Source organism: Zootoca vivipara, chromosome 4, assembly GCF_963506605.1.
Source record: "Zootoca vivipara chromosome 4, rZooViv1.1, whole genome shotgun sequence".
Lineage (NCBI taxonomy): Eukaryota > Metazoa > Chordata > Lepidosauria > Squamata > Lacertidae > Zootoca > Zootoca vivipara.
The window spans coordinates 78304579-78323664 of record NC_083279.1 but is presented as its reverse complement, the minus strand read 5'-3'; the positions used below and the strand labels follow the sequence as shown (position 1 = coordinate 78323664).

The 19086-nt window shown below is 45.5% G+C and overlaps 2 protein-coding genes across 4 annotated transcripts in view; one reads left to right on the top strand and one right to left on the bottom strand.

The window, feature by feature from the left end:
• LNX2 (ligand of numb-protein X 2) overlaps nt 1–4434 on the bottom strand; it is a 76569-nt gene extending 72135 nt beyond the window's left edge. For 2 of the 3 annotated variants that reach the window (XM_035114561.2, XM_035114558.2), the window contains exon 1: nt 4214–4434. The gene's annotated coding sequence lies outside the window, so the exon portion shown is untranslated. The other variant, XM_035114560.2, reaches the window with a different exon arrangement.
• Nucleotides 4435–11057: 6623 nt separating this feature from the next.
• On the top strand, nt 11058–18389 carry POLR1D (RNA polymerase I and III subunit D). Its single transcript, XM_035116254.2, has 3 exons — nt 11058–11215; nt 15265–15339; nt 16887–18389. The coding sequence occupies exons 1-3, from the start codon at nt 11190–11192 to the stop codon at nt 17170–17172; spliced, it is 387 nt and encodes a 128-aa protein (XP_034972145.1). The 5' UTR covers nt 11058–11189; the 3' UTR covers nt 17173–18389.
• Nucleotides 18390–19086: the final 697 nt, after the last annotated feature.

Genomic DNA, 19086 nt, shown 5'->3' with positions numbered 1-19086 from the left:
AAGAACCAGAGAGAAGCAGCCCCAGGATAAATGGAAGCAAACAAACAAACACACACAGAGAGAACTCATTTGTGCAAGGGCCAGTGGTCAGGGATGATGGGAATTGTAGTCCAAAACATCTGGCGGGCTGAAGGTTGGGGATGCCTGAGCTAAACGAACCATCCTTCTAATGGACGTAAGCACCTTTACCTTTACAAAAGTAAACTTTTAAGTTAGCTCAGGGTGAGAAACACATGACCCTCCCAACTTTGTTGGATCACAACTGCCACCAGGAAAATGACAAACAATTAGTGGAGCTTCTGGGTTTTATTCCATATTTTTTCCCTCAATGCCCTTGTGGGAGGGAAGGTGCTGGCGATAGCACCATAGTGAGAGTCAGAGATAACAGGGAGAAAAGCTCCAAAGGTAGGCAGGATGAAACAGACAACCTTAGGAACTGGAGGGATATAAAATGGAATTAAACTCAAGAATACAGAGCCATGCCTCTGGGGAACAACAACCAGGTTTTATATTTTACTAGTGACTCCTACGCAGAAAGAACACAAGGGCAAAAAGGTCCAGGGATCCTCATCAATCACAAGAGAGCAACACAGTGGTGCTCTCAAGGCTAGACTTTGGGGTCCAGAACTCCAGTGAACTGAGGCCGTGGGGAGGGGGACAGTCAGGCAGAACAGTAAGGCTGACTTAGCAGAGTTTGAAGTAAAACAAATCGAGATTGCCGTCTAAAGAAGGGGCCCCACGTAAGACCCTTAGGCCCAGAGTCCAAAAGGACCTAACTGCATCACTGGGGTCATGATCCAGCAGCAAAGCAGGTAAATACCTGACTATGCCAGACAGGACATTTCTAGGGCTCATCTGCATCAAGTACAAAAGAAAGTATTATGTCACCAAAAGACAAACGGATTTATTATGCCGTAAGATTTCATGGACAACAGTCCACTTAATCAGATGCATGAAAATGCACTTCCTACATCTGATGAAGTGGGTGTAGTCCACAAAAGCTTATGCCATAATAAATCTGTTAAGTCTTCAAGGTGACACAGGGCTCTGTCGTTCTTCCTATAGCCGGCTAAGAAAGCAATCCCTCTGGAAACAGTATCATGAACACAGGAATGTTTAGGAACGCAGTAAGTTGAATTATAGGTACCAAGTCAGGCGATTGGTCTGTCCAGCTCAGTATTGTCTACTCAGGCAGCAGCTTTCCAGAGAGAGGCATTTCCCTTTGCCTGGTGAGACCATGAACCAAACCTGGGGAGGGATGTGTGCTGACAAGGTGAAGGCCTGTTTAGCTTCAGCAAGGTTGGCTGCTGGCTGCATCATTGTCTTTAAATCCATTCCCTAAGACTGAGGTGCAAGGAAGAAGGAAGAGAAAGGGATTGAATCAAGTCATCTTTGCATCATTAACGTTGCTCATTTTTACTCTCTGCCAATGGCACACAGTAATTTGAAGGAAGGAACTTGTCTTAAAGTTGTCTTGGTAAAATAACTTGTGTTCCTTCTCATCCTTGCACACCAATATAATATATTGCTGCGGGTCCTAGCTCAGTGACAGAGCACATGGTTTTAATGTGGAAGGCCCCAGATTCAATGCTTGGCATGTTCAGGTAGGACTAGGAAAGCTCCTATCTGAAACTCTGGAGAGTGACTGGCAGCCAATGTAGAAAGTTCTGCACTAGATGGGCCAGTGGTCTGTGTTTCTATGTACCGCCATAAAAGCAAGTTCTCACGGCCACAGTCATGTTTATCCCAGTTCTATGTTGTTGTTGACATCCGTCTGTCTCAAGACACAATGGAGTGTTCCTCCAGGAGGGAAGTCAAACTGCTGCATTTGCAGCACCCAAGTGACCTCCCTGGGGCGCAAGCCTGGGCGTGGGTATGGAGGTCCTGTGCTGCCCAGATGACAAGATCTGACCCCTCTCGGCCTCGCTGATGTGGTCCAAAGGAAAACAGAGAAATACAGTTAGCACCAGCTTGGCTGCAGGAGTTGTACAAGACGCCATCCAACCGCCTTGGGGACTCCACTCCAGATTTGTGCCGGGTTTACTCCTTAGCCTTTTCTTCTCCCAAAGTTATCCCGCAACACAGTGGAGGTTTAGAATCAGAGTTTTCCTTCTCCTAGACGGGCAACCTTCCCAGGTTGGTAAGCCCCATCTGCCCATCACTTCCCTCTACAACACATGCAGAAACCGCCATCGGACCCACTATTGGTCTCGTCCACCAGAGCCTGTAATCGCATGCAGGGGACCCCTCACAGTACGTTTGAGACCCATTGGCTATCCTCACCTGGTTTAGCTGGCCAGTCGAAGCCATTTCCCAGGGTGTGGCTGCTGTCACATGCTGACAGCTTCTAGGAGCCGCAGGTGAGAACTGAGTGCAGGGTGGAGACCCAAAGTGGACAAACTACCCCAGGAGAAACACAACATGTCCCTCACCAGAGGTACTACCTCTCCCCTAACATCCCATACATTCTATGTTGTAGGTCATTCTTTTACATACTCCACCAAGTAGCCTACCCCACAGTGCCCTATCCACCTGACATAAGGCTCTTACACATACACGCACCACCTATGTCTTATAATTGCCCATTGCTTGAGGGTAGAGGCTGGCCCTGTAAAGACTGGACAAAGCAACAGGCTCCTGCTTACAACCTTTTGGATGGACCCCCCAACTCATGTGTGGTTTCTAAACCCCTGCCTGAAAAAGAGTTCAACAAGAGAGTTCTGTGTTGGTTTGTGACTCGCCGGATTGTTTCATGGGCTTGTCCCCCATACTACACTATCTCTTGCTTTCTACTACCAACAGATGGGTGACCCAATCATAGATCTCAGACTTCTCAGATTCTGTTCCCTGAGCTTTCTCAAGTCATGGAAGGGAGAGATTTGTAGATATTCAATTATCAAAATAAAGTCCAGGAGTTCAGCTAGAGGCTCAGTTCATGTCAGGAAACTGGCAGAGTAGCCTAGGAAGGAGAGAACTTTACATGTCTGCAAGAGGATACAAGATCCACCTTAACTGTGGGATATTATGGGACCAAAAAGGCAGTGCTTAACCTGGAAAACATGGAGGTTCTGTTAACAGAGCACCACATATCAGAATTACAAGCTGACCACAGCTCATCAGGGCATCTGTCTCTTTCAACACCCCAAAGCTGGTTCGAAAGTAGGGTGGCCAGACAGAACACAAGGACAGGACTCGTGCATGTTTAATAGTTGGGTAGAAGAGGGAATAAAGGTGCAGGAGTCCCACCCTCATCTGGGCACCCTACTGAGCACCATCTCAGTCCTGGGCACCATTTGAAAAGCCTACTGAGGCGGGGGCATGTTCGTGGCCTAACAACCAAGAGAGCCTTCAAGGAGAGACCCACCTCACAAACTTTTTGAGGACTGTCCCTTTAGAAGCCTGTTGGTTTATCAAAGGTGGTGTGATCACTGAGCAGTGTTAAGCAGGATGAAGAAGCTGGGGAAGACCCTTCAAAATGCCACAGCTAAGAAGCAATGCTAAATCTCACTTCCAACCTAAAACTAATATTAATAAATAGAAAAAAATAACTTGGAGAAACAACTGATCACCCGGCCTTCCATTCTTATAGGTATATCGGGACTGATTCCCAATCCAACCACCCCTAGTTCTAATAAGGGGCGGAAAAGAGAGAACTTCATCTCCTTTAATAACAAGCAGCCACCATCAGCATCTCTTTTTCAGCTGCCCTGGGGGACCCTGCTAAACTGTGCTAGCGTGCAGACAAAAACTGGGAGAGAAACGCCTGAAGGAGGGAGAGGGAAGGCGTAGGTGTCACAAGACCTGCGGGCAAAAAAAAAAAAAGGCAATGAACGGAGGTGCAAGCAGATCAAAGCTGAACCCAGGAAAGGTAAGGACACAGAGAGGCGCCCTGGGGACAGTGCAGCCGGTCACGGGGTAGAGGCATAGGGCAGCACCCACTGCAGAGAGCTAGAGCTCTGCCAGATCAACATTCACAAGGAAAGGAACACTCTGGAACCGCAATGCCTCGGAGAGAGGTGAAAGGCGGCGACGGGAGAGGAGGGGGAGGAGATGGGATTTGGTCTGAAAGGAGCCCCAAACACGTTGTCACCGGAACGGTGCGATGGACCAGGAGACTGCGCGCTGGAACTGGCAAGAATGTCGGGTTGCATGGGGAGGGGGTAGCGCTGGTCCCTCCAGCCAGCGGCTGTTGCTGCCCATGGAAGTTACTCACCTCGGCGGGCAGGAGCTCCCGTCTCGTTGCACCGTCCCATCGCGCTCCGTAGGGCAGCGGGGTGTGCGGGGAGCCGCCACCGGGAGCTGGGCAACTGCTGGCCCCGCTGCTGCAAGCGGCCGTGCCTCTGGCTCCTCCTTCTGGCTCCGCTGCTGCCGCTGCCGCCGCCGCCGCCACCGCCGTGGAGCTCCTGGAAGCAGCCAAACTCCAGGCAGGACTTAGGCGCGTCTCTCTTGCTTGCGCGTGGCCCCCGCCTCCTGCTCCTCGCGCTCCTCCTCCCCGGGGCCGGCGGCGCGTCTCAGCCACTCAGCGCCGCCCCTGAGCCGGGGGAGGAAGCGCCTGCCGCCTATGGGAGCCCGGCCGGGGCGGGAGCCGGCTGCGCAGGCCAGCGGAGTCCTGGCTTTCGCTGGGGTTGTCCCTGTCAGCCGCCTGATTCCAACGGAGCAGCGAGGGAAGAAGGAGGGAGGAGGAAGAGGGTGGAAAGGTCTGGCGGGATGCTCAGTCCTCCTTGGTCACCTTGTACTGTTTTCCATTCACGCTGCTCTGGTCTCCTTCAGTGTACAGGTTTTTTTAAAATAAAATACAGTCATACTTTGCAGGTTTGCTGTTGCCGTTGTTGTTGTTTTTAAAATGTGACTATTACGTTGCATTTTAGTAAGCCGGGAAACTGTCAAGTGGGCAGGATGCCTTATGGTATCTATTTTGGTATGCCTTAACCACAGCTGTTGTCATCATAGATCTGGAGTAAGAAGAGTCTGTAGGGAAGGGTGGAAGTTGATAAATGGTAGCATTTAGATAATATTCGGGATGCAAAGGGAAAATACAAGCTGCAGACCTGTGCCAGACAAGAAATTGTTGGGTTTGCTTATGCAAGCCAGCCTGGCCGTGCAGAGCCATTGATAGGTGTTTCGACAAAACCAGCCAAGATGACAAAACTGAACAGATTTATTAGGGCATGATAGGGTTGATTCCATAATGTAAGGTTTTTTAAATGTGTTATTTGTGTTTTAATGGTGTTATTTGTACTTTACTTTGTTTCTACAGGGGTGGCCGTGTTAATCACTTGCTATGGAAACCAAGGGTCTTGTGGCACTATAAAGGCTGACACATTGGCATAAGGTTTCATGGAGCAAAAGCTTGTGACATAATAAATGTGTTACTCTTTAAGATGCCACAAGAGTTGCTTTATTTTTACATTCTGTGTGGTACCTGCTTGTTGCAGCACTCTCATTCAGTGCAGAAGTGTTCCCAAAAAATGCTTGGGATTTTTGCACCTGGATACTTACTGCTGAGGACAAACAGGTAGAGGAAGGCCATTGTAAGAATATAAGGAGAGCCCTGCTGGGTCATATACCATAATAAAGATCCATCTAGGCCAGCTTACTGTTTTTTGTAAGCCTTTAGGAAGCCCACTTAGACAACAGCCATTTCTCATCTGGATTTTGTTATCCTGCCTTATCACAATTGACAGAAATATCCTCAATGGATTTATCTATTTCTCTTTTAAGACTATCTCTAAGCCAGCAGCCATCACCATATCTTGTGGCAATGAGTTCTGTTAGAGAATGGTGGTATCTTCCTTATCATGCTGCTTGTGAGTATTTAGAGGTCTCTGGATGACTCTTGTTGAAAACAGATGGATTAAGTGAGGCAACTCTTAAAGCAACGAAACCCAAATCATGGCTTCCTACTACTGGAACACTTTGAAGTGGGTTCCCTAGCAGCATGTCCACCCTAAAGCTTATTCAAGTATTGTGTGTTGCATGGACAGCCTGCTCTATCTCTTCATACCATCTAAATTAGGTGAATCTCTGTAGGTGCAAGATTGGTGTCTGGAGGCAGTAATGAGCTGGACGAGGGACAATAAAATGAAGCTAAATGGTACTGTGAATGGGTGAGTCAGGTTCAGATTCTGAGGAGAAAGCCTCTTCTATATAGGATCACACTCCCATCTGAGAAAGCCTGTTAATAGTTGGGGCACTCTTTGATTCTGAACTGCCTAGGGAGCCTCGGTGGCAATGAGTGCCGAGTTCTAGCTATGGCTGTTCACAGACTGGCCACAGTTACCATTGCTCTGGTAACCTTATGTTTAGATTGCTGTAATGCTGTATTGTAAATCGGGAGTTTACATATGAAGACAGTCTGGAAGCTTCAGTTGGTGCAGAACATGGCTACCATTGGAAGTGGTGCTTCTAAATGGGACCATATTACATCAGCGCTGGGCAAACTGTGCTAGTTTATGCTACTAGTCTAAATGCTAACTTACAAAGTTCTGAATTACTTGAGTTAACAAAATAAAATAAAAATTTCTTCAAGTAGCACCTTGTTGTTGTTTAGTCGTGTCCGTAACATGTGAACGGCCTTGTTGTTGTTTAGTCGTTTAGTCGTGTCCGACTCTTCGTGACCCCATGGACCAGAGCACGCCAGGCACTCCTGTCTTCCACTGCCTCCCACAGTTTGGTCAAACTCATGTTCGTAGCTTCGAGAACACTGTCCAACCATCTCGTCCTCTGTCGTCCCCTTCTCCTAGTGCCCTTCATGGATCAATGCCTTGTCGTGGCGAAGGGGCTTGAATAACTCAGAGAAGCTATGAGCTATGCCATGCAGGGCCACCCAAGATGGACAGGTCATAGTTTTGACTAAATGGGATCCACCTGGAGAAGGAACTGGCAAGCCACTCCAGTATCCCTGCCAAGAAAACTCCATGAACGAAGACAACAGTAGCATCTTAGAGACCAACTAAGTTTGTCATTGGTATGAACTTTCGTGTGCATGTACACTTCTTCAGATACTTGAGTCTTAGTTACTTGTCCCAATTAACTGCCAGTCCATGCTTTAAGATCTGCTGAAAAGACTCTTCCCATTATCCTCCCAGCAAGCATTGCTCATTCAATGATCACTTGTGTCAGTTATGACACCTCATCTGTGCAATTCTCTCTCTCCAAGTGTGGTTGGCTACCTCATTACTGAGTTTCAGGTTGGCCTTTAAATAAGTCCTTTAGGACCAAGTTAGTTGTTTATGTATACTGTGATGGAATTAAGATCTCTACTGTGGTCACTGTTGCATTGATTTGATGTGGGGTTACTGGCTTTTACATTTAAGGTTTGCATTTTTAATGGGTTACTATTTATTGTATGAACCGAATATCATTTTTATTAGTTTAATCAGGTATATATCTAAAGTGTGGTTTACAAATCAAATAAACAACTTTATTAGCTGTGTTATTTAGTACCAGACTTACTAAATAAATTTACAGCGCTGTAACTCTCCAACAGGTTTAATTTACCCCCGAAGGTGCACTCTTCTATCATCTCCCAAGACAGACAGATGCCAGCAACAACAAAAATAGTACCAATTGTTTTACACTGCAGTCCAAAATACATTTACCCACTGAAGATAATGTGGGCTACTTCTGAGTAAACCTGTGCAGGATTATGTCGTTTATGTGTTTTGTAGTGGGTTTTTTTTTTAGGCTCTCAAAATGGAACCCTATAATTGGCTTTTTCACATTACAAATATACTACAGGGTGTGACTCAGTTACAAGGAAAATTCAGTTACAACCCATTCTCAGCCATGCTTACCCAAGAAGCATACAGTGGAACCTCGGTTTATGAACACCTCGGTTTATGAATTTTCGGTTTATGAACGCCGCGGACCCATCTGGAACGGATTAATTCACTTTCCATTACTTTTAATGGGAAAGTTCGCTTCAGTTTATGAACGCTTCAGTTTATGAACAGACTTCCGGAACCAATTACACCCATGTTTCAGTTTATGAACGCTTCAGTTTAAGTACTTCGCGGACCCGTCTGGAACGGATTAATCCACTTTCCATTACTTTCAATGGAAAAGTTCGCTTCAGTTTATGAACGGTTACTCCGCGGACCGTCTGGAACGGATTAATCCACTTTCCATTACTTTCAATGGGAAATTTCGCTTCAGTTTATGAACGCTTCAGTTTATGAACAGACTTCCGGAACCAATTGTGTTCATAAACCTAGGTACCACTGTACTACATTGATGTTAAAGGGACTTTCTTCCAAGAATATCTTATTGGATTACATAAACCCAAGGGTTCTGAGCCACTTTCCAGCAAGAATGTGGAATTTCTGGTCCTCAAAAATGTGCTCCCATCATCTTCATTTGCCTTGCTGGCTGCGGCTGCTGGAAGTTAGATATTCCAATAACATCAGGAGGCTCCTCATCACTGCCTTTAAAACACTGAACAGCTTTACTGTAGCATAAGTTGTTACAGGAGAGGCAGGGAGCCTCATTTTCAGGGAACAAATATGGTCTCTCTCCAGGCCTCCCACTCCTTGAGTACTTTGACATGGCTAGAATGTGTCTTTTAAGCTGTGATCAAGCCTCTCGCTTGCCTTGAAGGGGGTTTGTAGAGGTGCATAGTATAGCAAGGTGACTGAGCGGGTGGTTGCTGAACAACTCCAAGCACGCCTGGAAGAAGCGGACCATTTGGATCCCTTCCAATCGGGATTCAGGCCTCACCATGGGACTGAAACTGCCTTGGTCGCGCTGGTCGATGATCTCCGGCAAGCTGGGGACAAAGGTGAGAGCTGTTTCCTAGTTCTGCTGGATCTCTCAGCGGCCTTTGACACCATCGACCATAACATCCTTCTGGACCGTCTAGAGGGGCTGGGAGCACTGTCATACAGTGGTTCCGCTCCTTCCTCCTGGGCCGTGTTCAGAAAGTGGTGTTGGGGGATGAGTGTTCAGACCCCTGGACACTCACTTGTGGGGTGCCTCAGGGTTCCGTTCTCTCCCCCATGCTTTTTAATATCTATATGAAGCCGCTGGGAGAGATCATCAGGGGGGTTGGGCTGGGTGTTCATCAGTATGCAGATGACACCCAGCTCTACCTCTCTTTTAAATCAGAACCAGTGAAGGCGGTGAAGGTCCTGTGTGAGTGCCTGGAGGTGGTTGGAGGATGGATGGCGGCTAACAGATTGAGGTTGAATCCTGACAAGACAGAAGTACTGTTCCTGGGGGACAGGAGGCGGGCAGGTGTGGAGGATTCCCTGGTTCTGAATGGGGTAACTGTGCCCCTGAAGGACCAGGTGCGCAGCCTGGGAGTCATTCTGGACTCACAGCTGTCCATGGAGGCGCAGGTTAATTCTGTGTCCAGGGCAGCTGTCTATCAGCTCCATCTGGTACGCAGGCTGAGACCCTACCTGCCTGCAGACTGTCTCGCCAGAGTGGTGCATGCTCTGGTTATCTCCTGCTTGGACTACTGCAATGCGCTCTACGTAGGGCTATCTTTGAAGGTGACCCGGAAACTGCAATTAATCCAGAATGCGGCAGCTAGACTAGTGACTGGGAGTGGCCGCCGGGACCACATAACACCAGTCCTGAGAGATCTACACTGGCTCCCAGTACGTTTCCGAGCACAATTCAAAGTGTTGGTACTGACCTTTAAAGCCCTAAACGGCCTCAGTCCTGTATACCTGAAGGAGCATCTCCACCCCCATCATTCAGCCCGGACACTGAGATCCAGCACCGAGGGCCTTCTGGCGGTTCCCTCATTACGAGAAGTGAGGTTACAGGGAACCAGACAGAGGGCCTTCTCGGTAGTGGCACCCGCCCTGTGGAACGCCCTCCCAGCAAATGTCAAGGCAATAAGTAATTATTTTACTTTTAGAAGACAACTGAAGGCGGCCCTGTTTAGGGAAGTTTTAATGTTTGATGCTGTACCGTTTTTAATATTCAGTTGGAAGCCGCCCAGAGTGGTTGGGGAAACGTAGCCAGATGGGCGGGGTATAAATAAATAAATAAATAAACAATAATAATAATAATAATAATAATAATAATAATATATTTGCATGCGTAAGTAGAAACCTCCAACTTTTGCGTGGCTGGAATGTATCCTACCGTGCAAACATAGGAGCTGCATCCATTGCTGTGCCTTGCTGTTGCATCTGGCTCCATCAACAATGGGAATGCAGCCCTCATTAAGGAATGTGGTGCTTGGGCTGAAAAAGGCCGCCACCCTGCATTACAGCCACAGCAGATCTATTGCACTGCAATCCTATGCCTTTCCTGCTCAGAAGTCATTTCCCAGAGAGTTCAGTGGGACATAGGCTGCAAAGACACCATACATTGAATAGCTTTCCCCCATCCCTGGAATCCTGGGAACTGTGGTGTATTATAGGTGCTGGAAATTGTAGCTCCGTGGGGGATTAACGAGTTTCCACAGTTCTTGTTGTGTGTGTGTGTGTGGTGTGCTTTAAATACAGGGTGTGTACACCACCTTACTCTAAGTTCAGTGTGTATGGTTACAACCTGCAAATCATGTACTATAAGTTAAGTATAACCCACCCTTTATCCATACAGATGACAGGGTGGTGTTACAAAGGTGATTAATCATGTCGAAACAATACAGGGAGTGTGTGTGTGTGTGGAGGGGAACATACACCGTGAATCAATAAACCAGCATCACTATCAAAGAAAGAGGCGCAAAGCTTTGGGGTTGCTGTTGGTTTTTTTTTGCTGGGATGAATCATGGAGCGTGCGTAGGACTGCGGCCCGAGCAGCACCCATGGCTGCCAACACCACGCAAGGAAACCTTCGCGGGTGCCCGCCATGTGGAGCAAGATCAGTAACGTGTGAACGGCCAAGCTATTCCCGCCCCCCCTCTCGCCATAGCTGCCAAGTTTTCCCTTTTCTCGCGAGGAAGCCTATTCAGCATAAGGGAAAATCCCTTAAAAAAAAGGGATAACTTGGCAGCTATGCCCTCTCGCCCGGGCCATCAGGCAATGGGCGGCCGGGAAGGGCGGCGCTTCCGCTCTGCCTTGAAGAGGAGTCTCCTCCCCCTTCCCAGGGGTCATCGCGAGCGGCTGCTTGGACTTGTCGCGAGCGCTCGCCTCCGTTTCCGGCGCTGGGGCAGGAAGAGATGACGGGCGACGGAGGCGCTTGAGAGGCAGCCAGACCGGACGACCGACCGACCGACCCCACCGGCCGCCATGGCGGAGGATTCGGAGCTGGAGAGGTGAGGCTGGCAGGTGGGGAGAGGCGCCGGGTTGGGGGGGGGGAGAAGGCGGAGGGTTACTCCTCGAATAGGCAGAGGTGGGCAGTGGTGAGGCTGCAAGGTAGGCCTCGGGGAAAGGGGCGCCGTCGTTGCGCTGCGCAGAAGCCGCTTTCGTGAGTCGCTGGGCGCCTGACTAGAAGCGGGCCCAGCGCCTTGACTTAAATCCAACGGGGAGAAGCGAGCGGTGAGGGGGAAACCTCGGCAGGCCGACTTTTAAAATACCGTTTCTGTATTACGTAATAAACATGGTTCCCCCTCGCGGGCCGGCCTTGCCATCCTGTATACGTTGTCTCCTTGGAAGTAAGCCCTGCTGAAGTCAACGGTGCTTACTCCCAGGTTGGTCAGCGTGCTAAAGCTGCAGCTTTTTGCGGCCCTTTATTTATATTTATGGCGGAGCAAGCTTCAAGACAGACTTCGGAATGTCGAAATCTCGCGTTTTATTGTCCTCCCTTCAATCTTCCGCCCAGCAGTGACTTTTTAAAAATTATTTTATTCATTATCGCTATGCATCTCGAGTACTTGAGTACATGCCTAATATTTGTTGTTTCGTTCGTTTATTTCGTTTATATCCCACCCTCCTGGAGGAGTTCATGGGTGGCAAGCGCATGTGTAGTATAATAATAATAATAGCAAATGCGATGAAAAATAAAAATACGTATAAAACTGTTAAAAGGGCAACGGTAACTGAACCATATGTCTGGATAGAACTGCCAAAACGGAACAGTTTTCAGCAGGTGTCTAAAAGTGCATAGGGATGTTGCCTGCCTAACATCAATAGGCAGAGTTTTCCAACACACTGTTTAGGTACTGCCAAATGCAGAACATTCACATCTTGGACTTCTAGAAATGCAAGTTCTGCAGATGAAAGTGATCAAGTCTGTGTGCATGGTGGGGCCGTGGCAGAGCTTGGGTCTCAAATTTCAGCGGCACCCTGTGCAACACCAAAATTTGGTGCCCCCTCCACATATCATGCTCCATTCTAAAGCATAGTTGCAACATCCCTGAGGCTCCGCACCCCATGCGACAACCAGTTGGGCTCCCCTAAATCCACCTGTGTATGGGGTAAGTAAATCGGTCCCAAGCCATTCAGGGTTTTATATACTAATAATAACACCTTGAACTCAGCCCAGCAGTAAACTGGCAGCCTATGTACTTCTTTAAGCACAGGTGTAATACACTGACAGATTCTTACTCCTGTCAGTAATTGTGCTGCTGCCTTTTGCACTAACTACAGCTTTCAAATGGAGCACGGGGGAAGCCCCATGTGGAGTGCATTGCAGTAGTCCAGTACTGAAGTTGACAATGCCTGAACCACTGCAGTGAAAAGTAAATTCCATTGAGTTCCATGGGACTTACCCCCAGGTAATGGGTTAAGAATCACAGCATTAGCATAACAGTATTTGGTAGTAGTTGTAGTGAAAGTATATAGAATAATTAATGTAGTAGTAGTAGTAGTAGTAATGTCAATATATTTAAATATAATATTTAGGTATTTTCCAGTACAATGTTATGCATCTTTACTTGGAAGAGTAAACTGCTCAGTAGCTCTTACTCCAACATCTTGGTGTGCTTAGAATTGTAGGCTTTGTTACTTTGAGTAAATTGATGTTTCTAGATCAGTTAGTGTGGACTCTCATCCATGCACGACTGTTGAGGTACAGGAACTCTGGCATCAGGTTAAGCCTTGGTTATTCACCCAGGCCTTTGCAGGAATGTAAGGTCCAATTACAACCCAAAAAGCATGCAATGTATTTGCCTTGTTTTAGGTTGGTATTTCTTTCTTTCTTTTGAAACCGGCTATTGCAGGGTGGCTAACATCCATAATAAAGCCACATTAAACACAATCTTAAAATCACAATTAAAACCACCTATCAACAAAATATACAGTGGTACCTCGACATACGAATACAGGTACTTCGACTTCTGAAGGTTTCAACTTACGAAGTCGACAACCCCGGAAGTCTTTTTGCCCCGCGCGCGCCCCGCCGCGTTCTGCGCCTGCGCAGAAGCAGCGCACGCGATCCGCGCATGCGCACAACGGGCGCTTCGACAACTGAAGACCTCTACTTATGAAGAGCGTCGCGGAACGGATCGCCTTCGTAAGTCGAGGCACCACTGTAATGGGTATAACAGTTAACAGCATGTTAGATCATTAAGAGGTAACACCATTTTTGCTTAGGTTCTGAAGGCATGCAGCAACAAATAAGTTTTTAATTGATTCCTGAACAATGCCAGTGTTGGGGGCAACTGACTTCCTATAGGGAGTTCATCACTAGGGTGCTACTGCTAAGGAGGCCCTGCATGATATGGTAGCCCTGTAGACTGCACACAAAGGTACCACCAGCAAAGCCTCCCCAGGCAGTCTTAAATCTTGGGCTGGCTGGTAGTAAGGAAGGTGATCCTTCAAGTACTTTGGTCCTCAGCCATTTAGAGCTTTGTACATTAGTACCAATGCCTTGAATTGGGTCTAGTAGCTCACTGGCAGCTAGTGTTGTTCTTTCAGGATCAATGCAATATGATCCCATCGCACTATCCTCAACATCATCCAGGCAGTGGCATTCTGCATCAGCCACAGCTTTCAGACCATCTTCAAGGGAAGCCTCATTTATGCTGGCCATTTATGTATATTTTATTGTTACCTACTCTGGACTTGCTTTTTAAAAGACTTGAAAGGAAGCATGTGGGACCAGTAGGTGGATCCCGCATGAAAACAGATAATGCGCTAGATGGGAGTCCTGAAGGATTTGGCATCCATTTCAGGACATCTTGAAGCAAAGCTAGCAGGCAAGCCAGCAGTTCAACAGAGGTTCTCATATTACTCGCCTCATGGCCTCAAAATACTAAGTTGTGATTCAAAGTTCTTCTATGGGACAGGGACAGGCCCATTCTAAGTGTAGCATCCTCCTGTTTTCCTCATCTTTTCCTATTCACTTCCCTTCAGTTAAGTGCCTGGGGAATAATCACAGCACCGCACTCACTTTATCGCCTTGGAAAGTTATCTTGGCAGTTGGGATTTGGAAAAGGCTCATGCAGGGCCTCCTTCCAACCTAGCAGTTCGAAAGCACGTCAAAATGCAGGTAGATAAATAGGAACTGCTACAGCGGGAAGGTAAACAGCGTTTCCATGTGCTGCTCTGGTTTGCCAGAAGCGGCTTTGTCATACTGGCCACATGACCTGGAAGCTATACGCCGGCTCCCTCGACTGGACCTAATGGTCAGGGGACCCTTTACCTTTACCATGCAGGGCCTAGGAACAGGAGGCAATTCTTCAACAGGTAGGGAGCTTAAGAACTCCTGGGGAGGTACAGAAGCTAATGGCATAAGAAGTCCTAAAGCCAGATAAGGGGAAAAGGAGAAAGTAATTGGAGCTGAGAGGTAGAAGCCTTCAAAGAAGAATAGCAGGATGGAGGGATTTAAATCAAAGCAATTTAAAGTGGCAATGGTAAAGACCAATTTAAATCAAATTTCCTCTTGATAACTGCATATGTTTGTTAAACAGTGGTGCAGAACTGACCATTTAAAACTGTCTTGATATGTAACTGAATAGACTATTATTTACTTCCATCTATTTGTTGCACTGAACACTTTTTGCACGTTCCCTTTCTTTTAAAACATTCCCATTTAGGGAATAAATAGTTATAAATATGGAGTGAGATTGCTTCTGTCCCCCATTGGTGCTGAATCTTTCCATCCCAGTTTGGGTCTTTCCTCTGGATAAACTGCCTTTTGGGAGGAAAAAAAGGTTATATCTTGCAGGTCTGTATGGCGACTCATGCAATTTAAGCAGTTAAAGAGAAAAATGGCTAATTGAATGAGGATAACACCCTTTAAATGCTTACTTTACAGTTTCAGTTTGTTTTGATTCTAGAACAGTAGCTTTAATGAGCTTGCAGTGGGTCAGTAGTTTACACTAGCTTTCTTTTTCTATCAACAACTGCAAAAAATAGATCTGCCAATACTGGGAAAATTGATCAAATTTAATTATTATTTTTAATCTCCTTAAATGTTTAGGAAGGCAGTGGAAGAACTTCTAACAGAGGCCAAGCGTGGGAAAACCAGAGCAGAAACTATGGGAGCCATGGGCTGGTAAGTTATTGAAGCTAAACCAATGTTGGTGTTTTTCTAAAATACATTTTTTGGGGGGAAACAGACACTGTGACTGCAATCGTAAATATGTTTATAGAGAGTAAGCCCCACTGGACATGGTGGGAAATATGTTATATTGAACATGCATAGACAGCACTGTTAATCTTCCATAACTGAATTGGATGATAATCTTTTGCTGTTTTATGTTACGTGCACATGCAAGAAATTCAATTGAAATTAATGAGAATTAAGTCCACATAATTCCTGTTAGAGCAAACGTTCATTTTTCTGAAAGCAAACATAGTCTGTTATAGCCAGTGACCATGGATCATGCTAGGCAATTTTTTTTTACACTTTCCTGGAAAAATACTCCAATGTTTCTGTGCTGTTGAAAGTAGTAGAACACCCTAGTGCACAAGCATTCCATTAGTTGCTTCAAGAGGTGTCCAACTCTGCCACCACTCCTTTTTTTTTTAACCTTTTCCCTTATCCTTTGAGAGGCCTCAAGACACCAGCAGAGCTTCTTTCCTCCCTACAGATTATCCCAAACCCAATGTGGAAGCAAGGTCTAGAACCTCTTCCATCTCATTCCCTTTCTCTAAGATAAGTAATGGGCCTTGAGGCAGGGGAAGAGAAAAGTGGCTATGTCCAAAAGTTCATGGTGAGCTGGCTCTTTAAAAAAAAAAAAAAAAGTCAGATATTCCTAACAGCAACAGTGTGATTTGATGAGCAGCATAAACTGGACTTAAATATCTAGCAACTGCTTAGAAGTATAGAATATGCAGGGTTTCTTAATTTTGCCATATTGAAATAATTGTTTCAATGAACCCTGCTGCTTAAAACTGCTTTAAAGCCTGTTCTTAATCAAGGTCCCAAGTTCATAGCATTCTTGAACTGCATTTCTGTGTATGATGATTTTCTAATTAACTTGCTTTGATGGGTTGTGACTTTCTGAGGTCTCAAGCAAAAGTCCTTCCTAGCTCTGCTTTTTAGTTGGAGATGCCAGGAAATGAACCTGAAACCATTTGTATGCAAATAATGTTTGCTACCACTGGCACACTTTTTTTAAAAGAGTGGACTCCCTACCATCTCCAGAGCACTCAAGCAAAAGGAGTAGTCATGTAGCCATTTACCAAAGAGGAGGAATGGCAAGTTTACACTAGAGGAGGAATGGCAAATGCCATCAAGGCACCACCAATACTCTCAACTCTTTAGCATTTTAAACTGTCTTGGGGCTATGGAAGACGACAATATAATACAATTTGTAGCTCATGTGATGTTTTTCTCAGGTGTGTGGCTGTGAAATCTGTGTCATAAAATAATACTATGTTATCTTAATATATATCTCCTCTGTATAGAATCTGGCTGTTTCTTTGAAGCCAGTGTTAAAAGGCAAACATCTTGATTGTTTCTTTCTGTACTCAAAGTTTACACTAGGTGGCATGCAAGGAGAGCCAAAAGCATGCATAGTTGAGCTATTTGATTTGGATATTCGCAGCATCTTTGCCTCTTGTGTGAGATATTTACGTTGTTGCTTTCTAATACAGGATGAAGTGCCCTCTTGCCAGCACAAATAAAAGGTTTCTGATTAATACTATTAAGAACACCTTGCACTCCCCGAAGGAGCAAGAGCAGGGACAAAACCATCAAGAAGACGATAAGGAATCTGAACCAAACCAGAGCAGGGAGGAAAGCAAGCCAAAGAGACACAGATCCCACCCATACAAACCTAGCTTTCGGTCTAGAAGAAGGGTAAGCTCTTCTCCTCCTAGGCACCACCGGAACAGGAACCAGCACTCAAAGGACAAGCATGAACAGCGATCAAGCAAATGAGGAGGAACCCCTGCCATTCCAAGAATGAAATTAAACACTGAACTGTTTGGGTGGGTGGGAGTGTTTAACTATTTTGAAATAGAGGGCATTGTTCAGTACAGATGTCCATGTTGGCAACAGCTTTTTAGAGGCAAGCAAATCCCGCTTCTCATGAACATTCTTTGAGGAGTTCTTGTATTCTTTAAAGTTGTCAGTGTATTCCTTCTGTTTCTCCCCCTGCCCTCCAGTCTCCAACCAATTAAAGTTGTTACTTTGTATAGTTGTAACATGTTTAGTGCTTTGCACAAACCATTTGGAAACAATTTATTTAGACAAAGATACACGGAGGTGTATTCGGTACATGGTAAGATATTTTGCTTCCCAATTCCTTCAAGGAAGCTACTAAATCTTAGTTTGAAAAAGCAAAAAACAAAACAGAAAGATACTCCTGGTACAGAAAATGTGATATGCTTCTTGGCCTGCACATAGATGAATTTGAATAAGTTTACTGTGCTTGTAACCTGAAAATGACTGATGTGGTACCTGGATATTACAGATAAGTAAATGCAGGTTAGGCTAAATGTATATTAGTAAACAAGCTACCCAGACTGAGTGACTCTTGTGTCCATGTGGGAACTCCAGTGCCCACATGGAACTCTGCATGAACAATAGATCCCCATTCACTTCAAACTTGGGGAGAATGCATCAGACATGTTATCTGTTTGTGTGCACAGAATATTCCCCAATGCTGAAGTGAATGCTGGTACCCTTTTTTGACCTAGAGTTGTGTGTACACTTGAAACCTGTGAAATCACAACTGTGGGCTGGATCTGAAATTGGCTTTCATTGTTTTGCATCCTTTGGTGTAAATGATGATTTGTGAAGGATCAATAATGAATGCAACTGCATTGGGACATCTCTTGAATGGCAGTGGAATGAAAAACAGCATCAGAAGAGTCTTGAGGGATACATTTCTCATCACAAATTGCTGAATGCTTTTGCAAAACAATACAGACAATTGCCACCTAAAGTCTGACTGCTGTCTAGTTACAGTTGTATTGGTCAAGTTCTCAGTGTTTCCTTAACTGCAGATAATTGATCCTTGTCATTGCTCTATTGTATGGAAACATTAACATTTAAATCCTTAGGCAAAGTTGTTTGTACAGTATGGTTAAGCTGTTTTCAACCTTGGGTAGTTTTCCTGAGTTAACATTAAACTTGAACTGTGTTACTAAAAATGCGTTGTGTACATTTCCTTTATATGTTAACAGATTAGTCAATCTTTGGGAATTAATACACATTCTCTGTTGCCAAAGATAAACAAAACACATAACCGGTTTATTAAGCATACTGCAAATGTTTCTTGGGGAGAGAAAAAAAGAGGTCTTAAGCTTCGAAATGTTAAATTTAAAATAGTTGTTTTAGTACAGTCTTAATCCTTAATTTACTCAAAAGCCCTTAATAGCATAAAACAAGCCTGCTGGATCAGGCCAATGACACCTCTAGTCTAGCATTCTGCTCTCACAGTGACCCACCAGATGCTTATGGGAAGCCCCAAACAGGACTAGAGAACACAGCATTCTTCCCACCTCTGAATCCCAGCAACAGTACTAACCATTCTGAATGGGAGTCTCTGATAGCCTTCCCTTCTATGAATTTGTCTAATCCTTTTGTAAACAGGCCCCAATTAATTGATGGTGGCAACAAATAAGCAACAAGCTAGCAATCTTGTTAACTGAGTTAGTCAATGCTTTTATTTTATATGGGCAGAACGAAATTCCTGTTACTAATACCTTAAAATTATAATCAGTAATAAAGCTCTCTACAGATATTTAAAAACAAGGCAGTCCCTTGGCCACAGGCTTAGGATCTCTCAAGACACAACACAGAAGGAAAAATGAATGGGGAGGGAAGAGGGAAGCCAGCATGCTGACA

Excerpts from the sequence above, each read along its gene's own strand:
- POLR1D (XM_035116254.2), top strand. The coding sequence starts at position 11,190 with ATGGCGGAGGATTCGGAGCTGGAGAG. Across the intron at positions 11,216-15,264 it reads GAGGATTCGGAGCTGGAGAG|GAAGGCAGTGGAAGAACTTC; the intron begins GTGAGGCTGGCA and ends TTAAATGTTTAG. Across the intron at positions 15,340-16,886 it reads ACTATGGGAGCCATGGGCTG|GATGAAGTGCCCTCTTGCCA; the intron begins GTAAGTTATTGA and ends TTTCTAATACAG.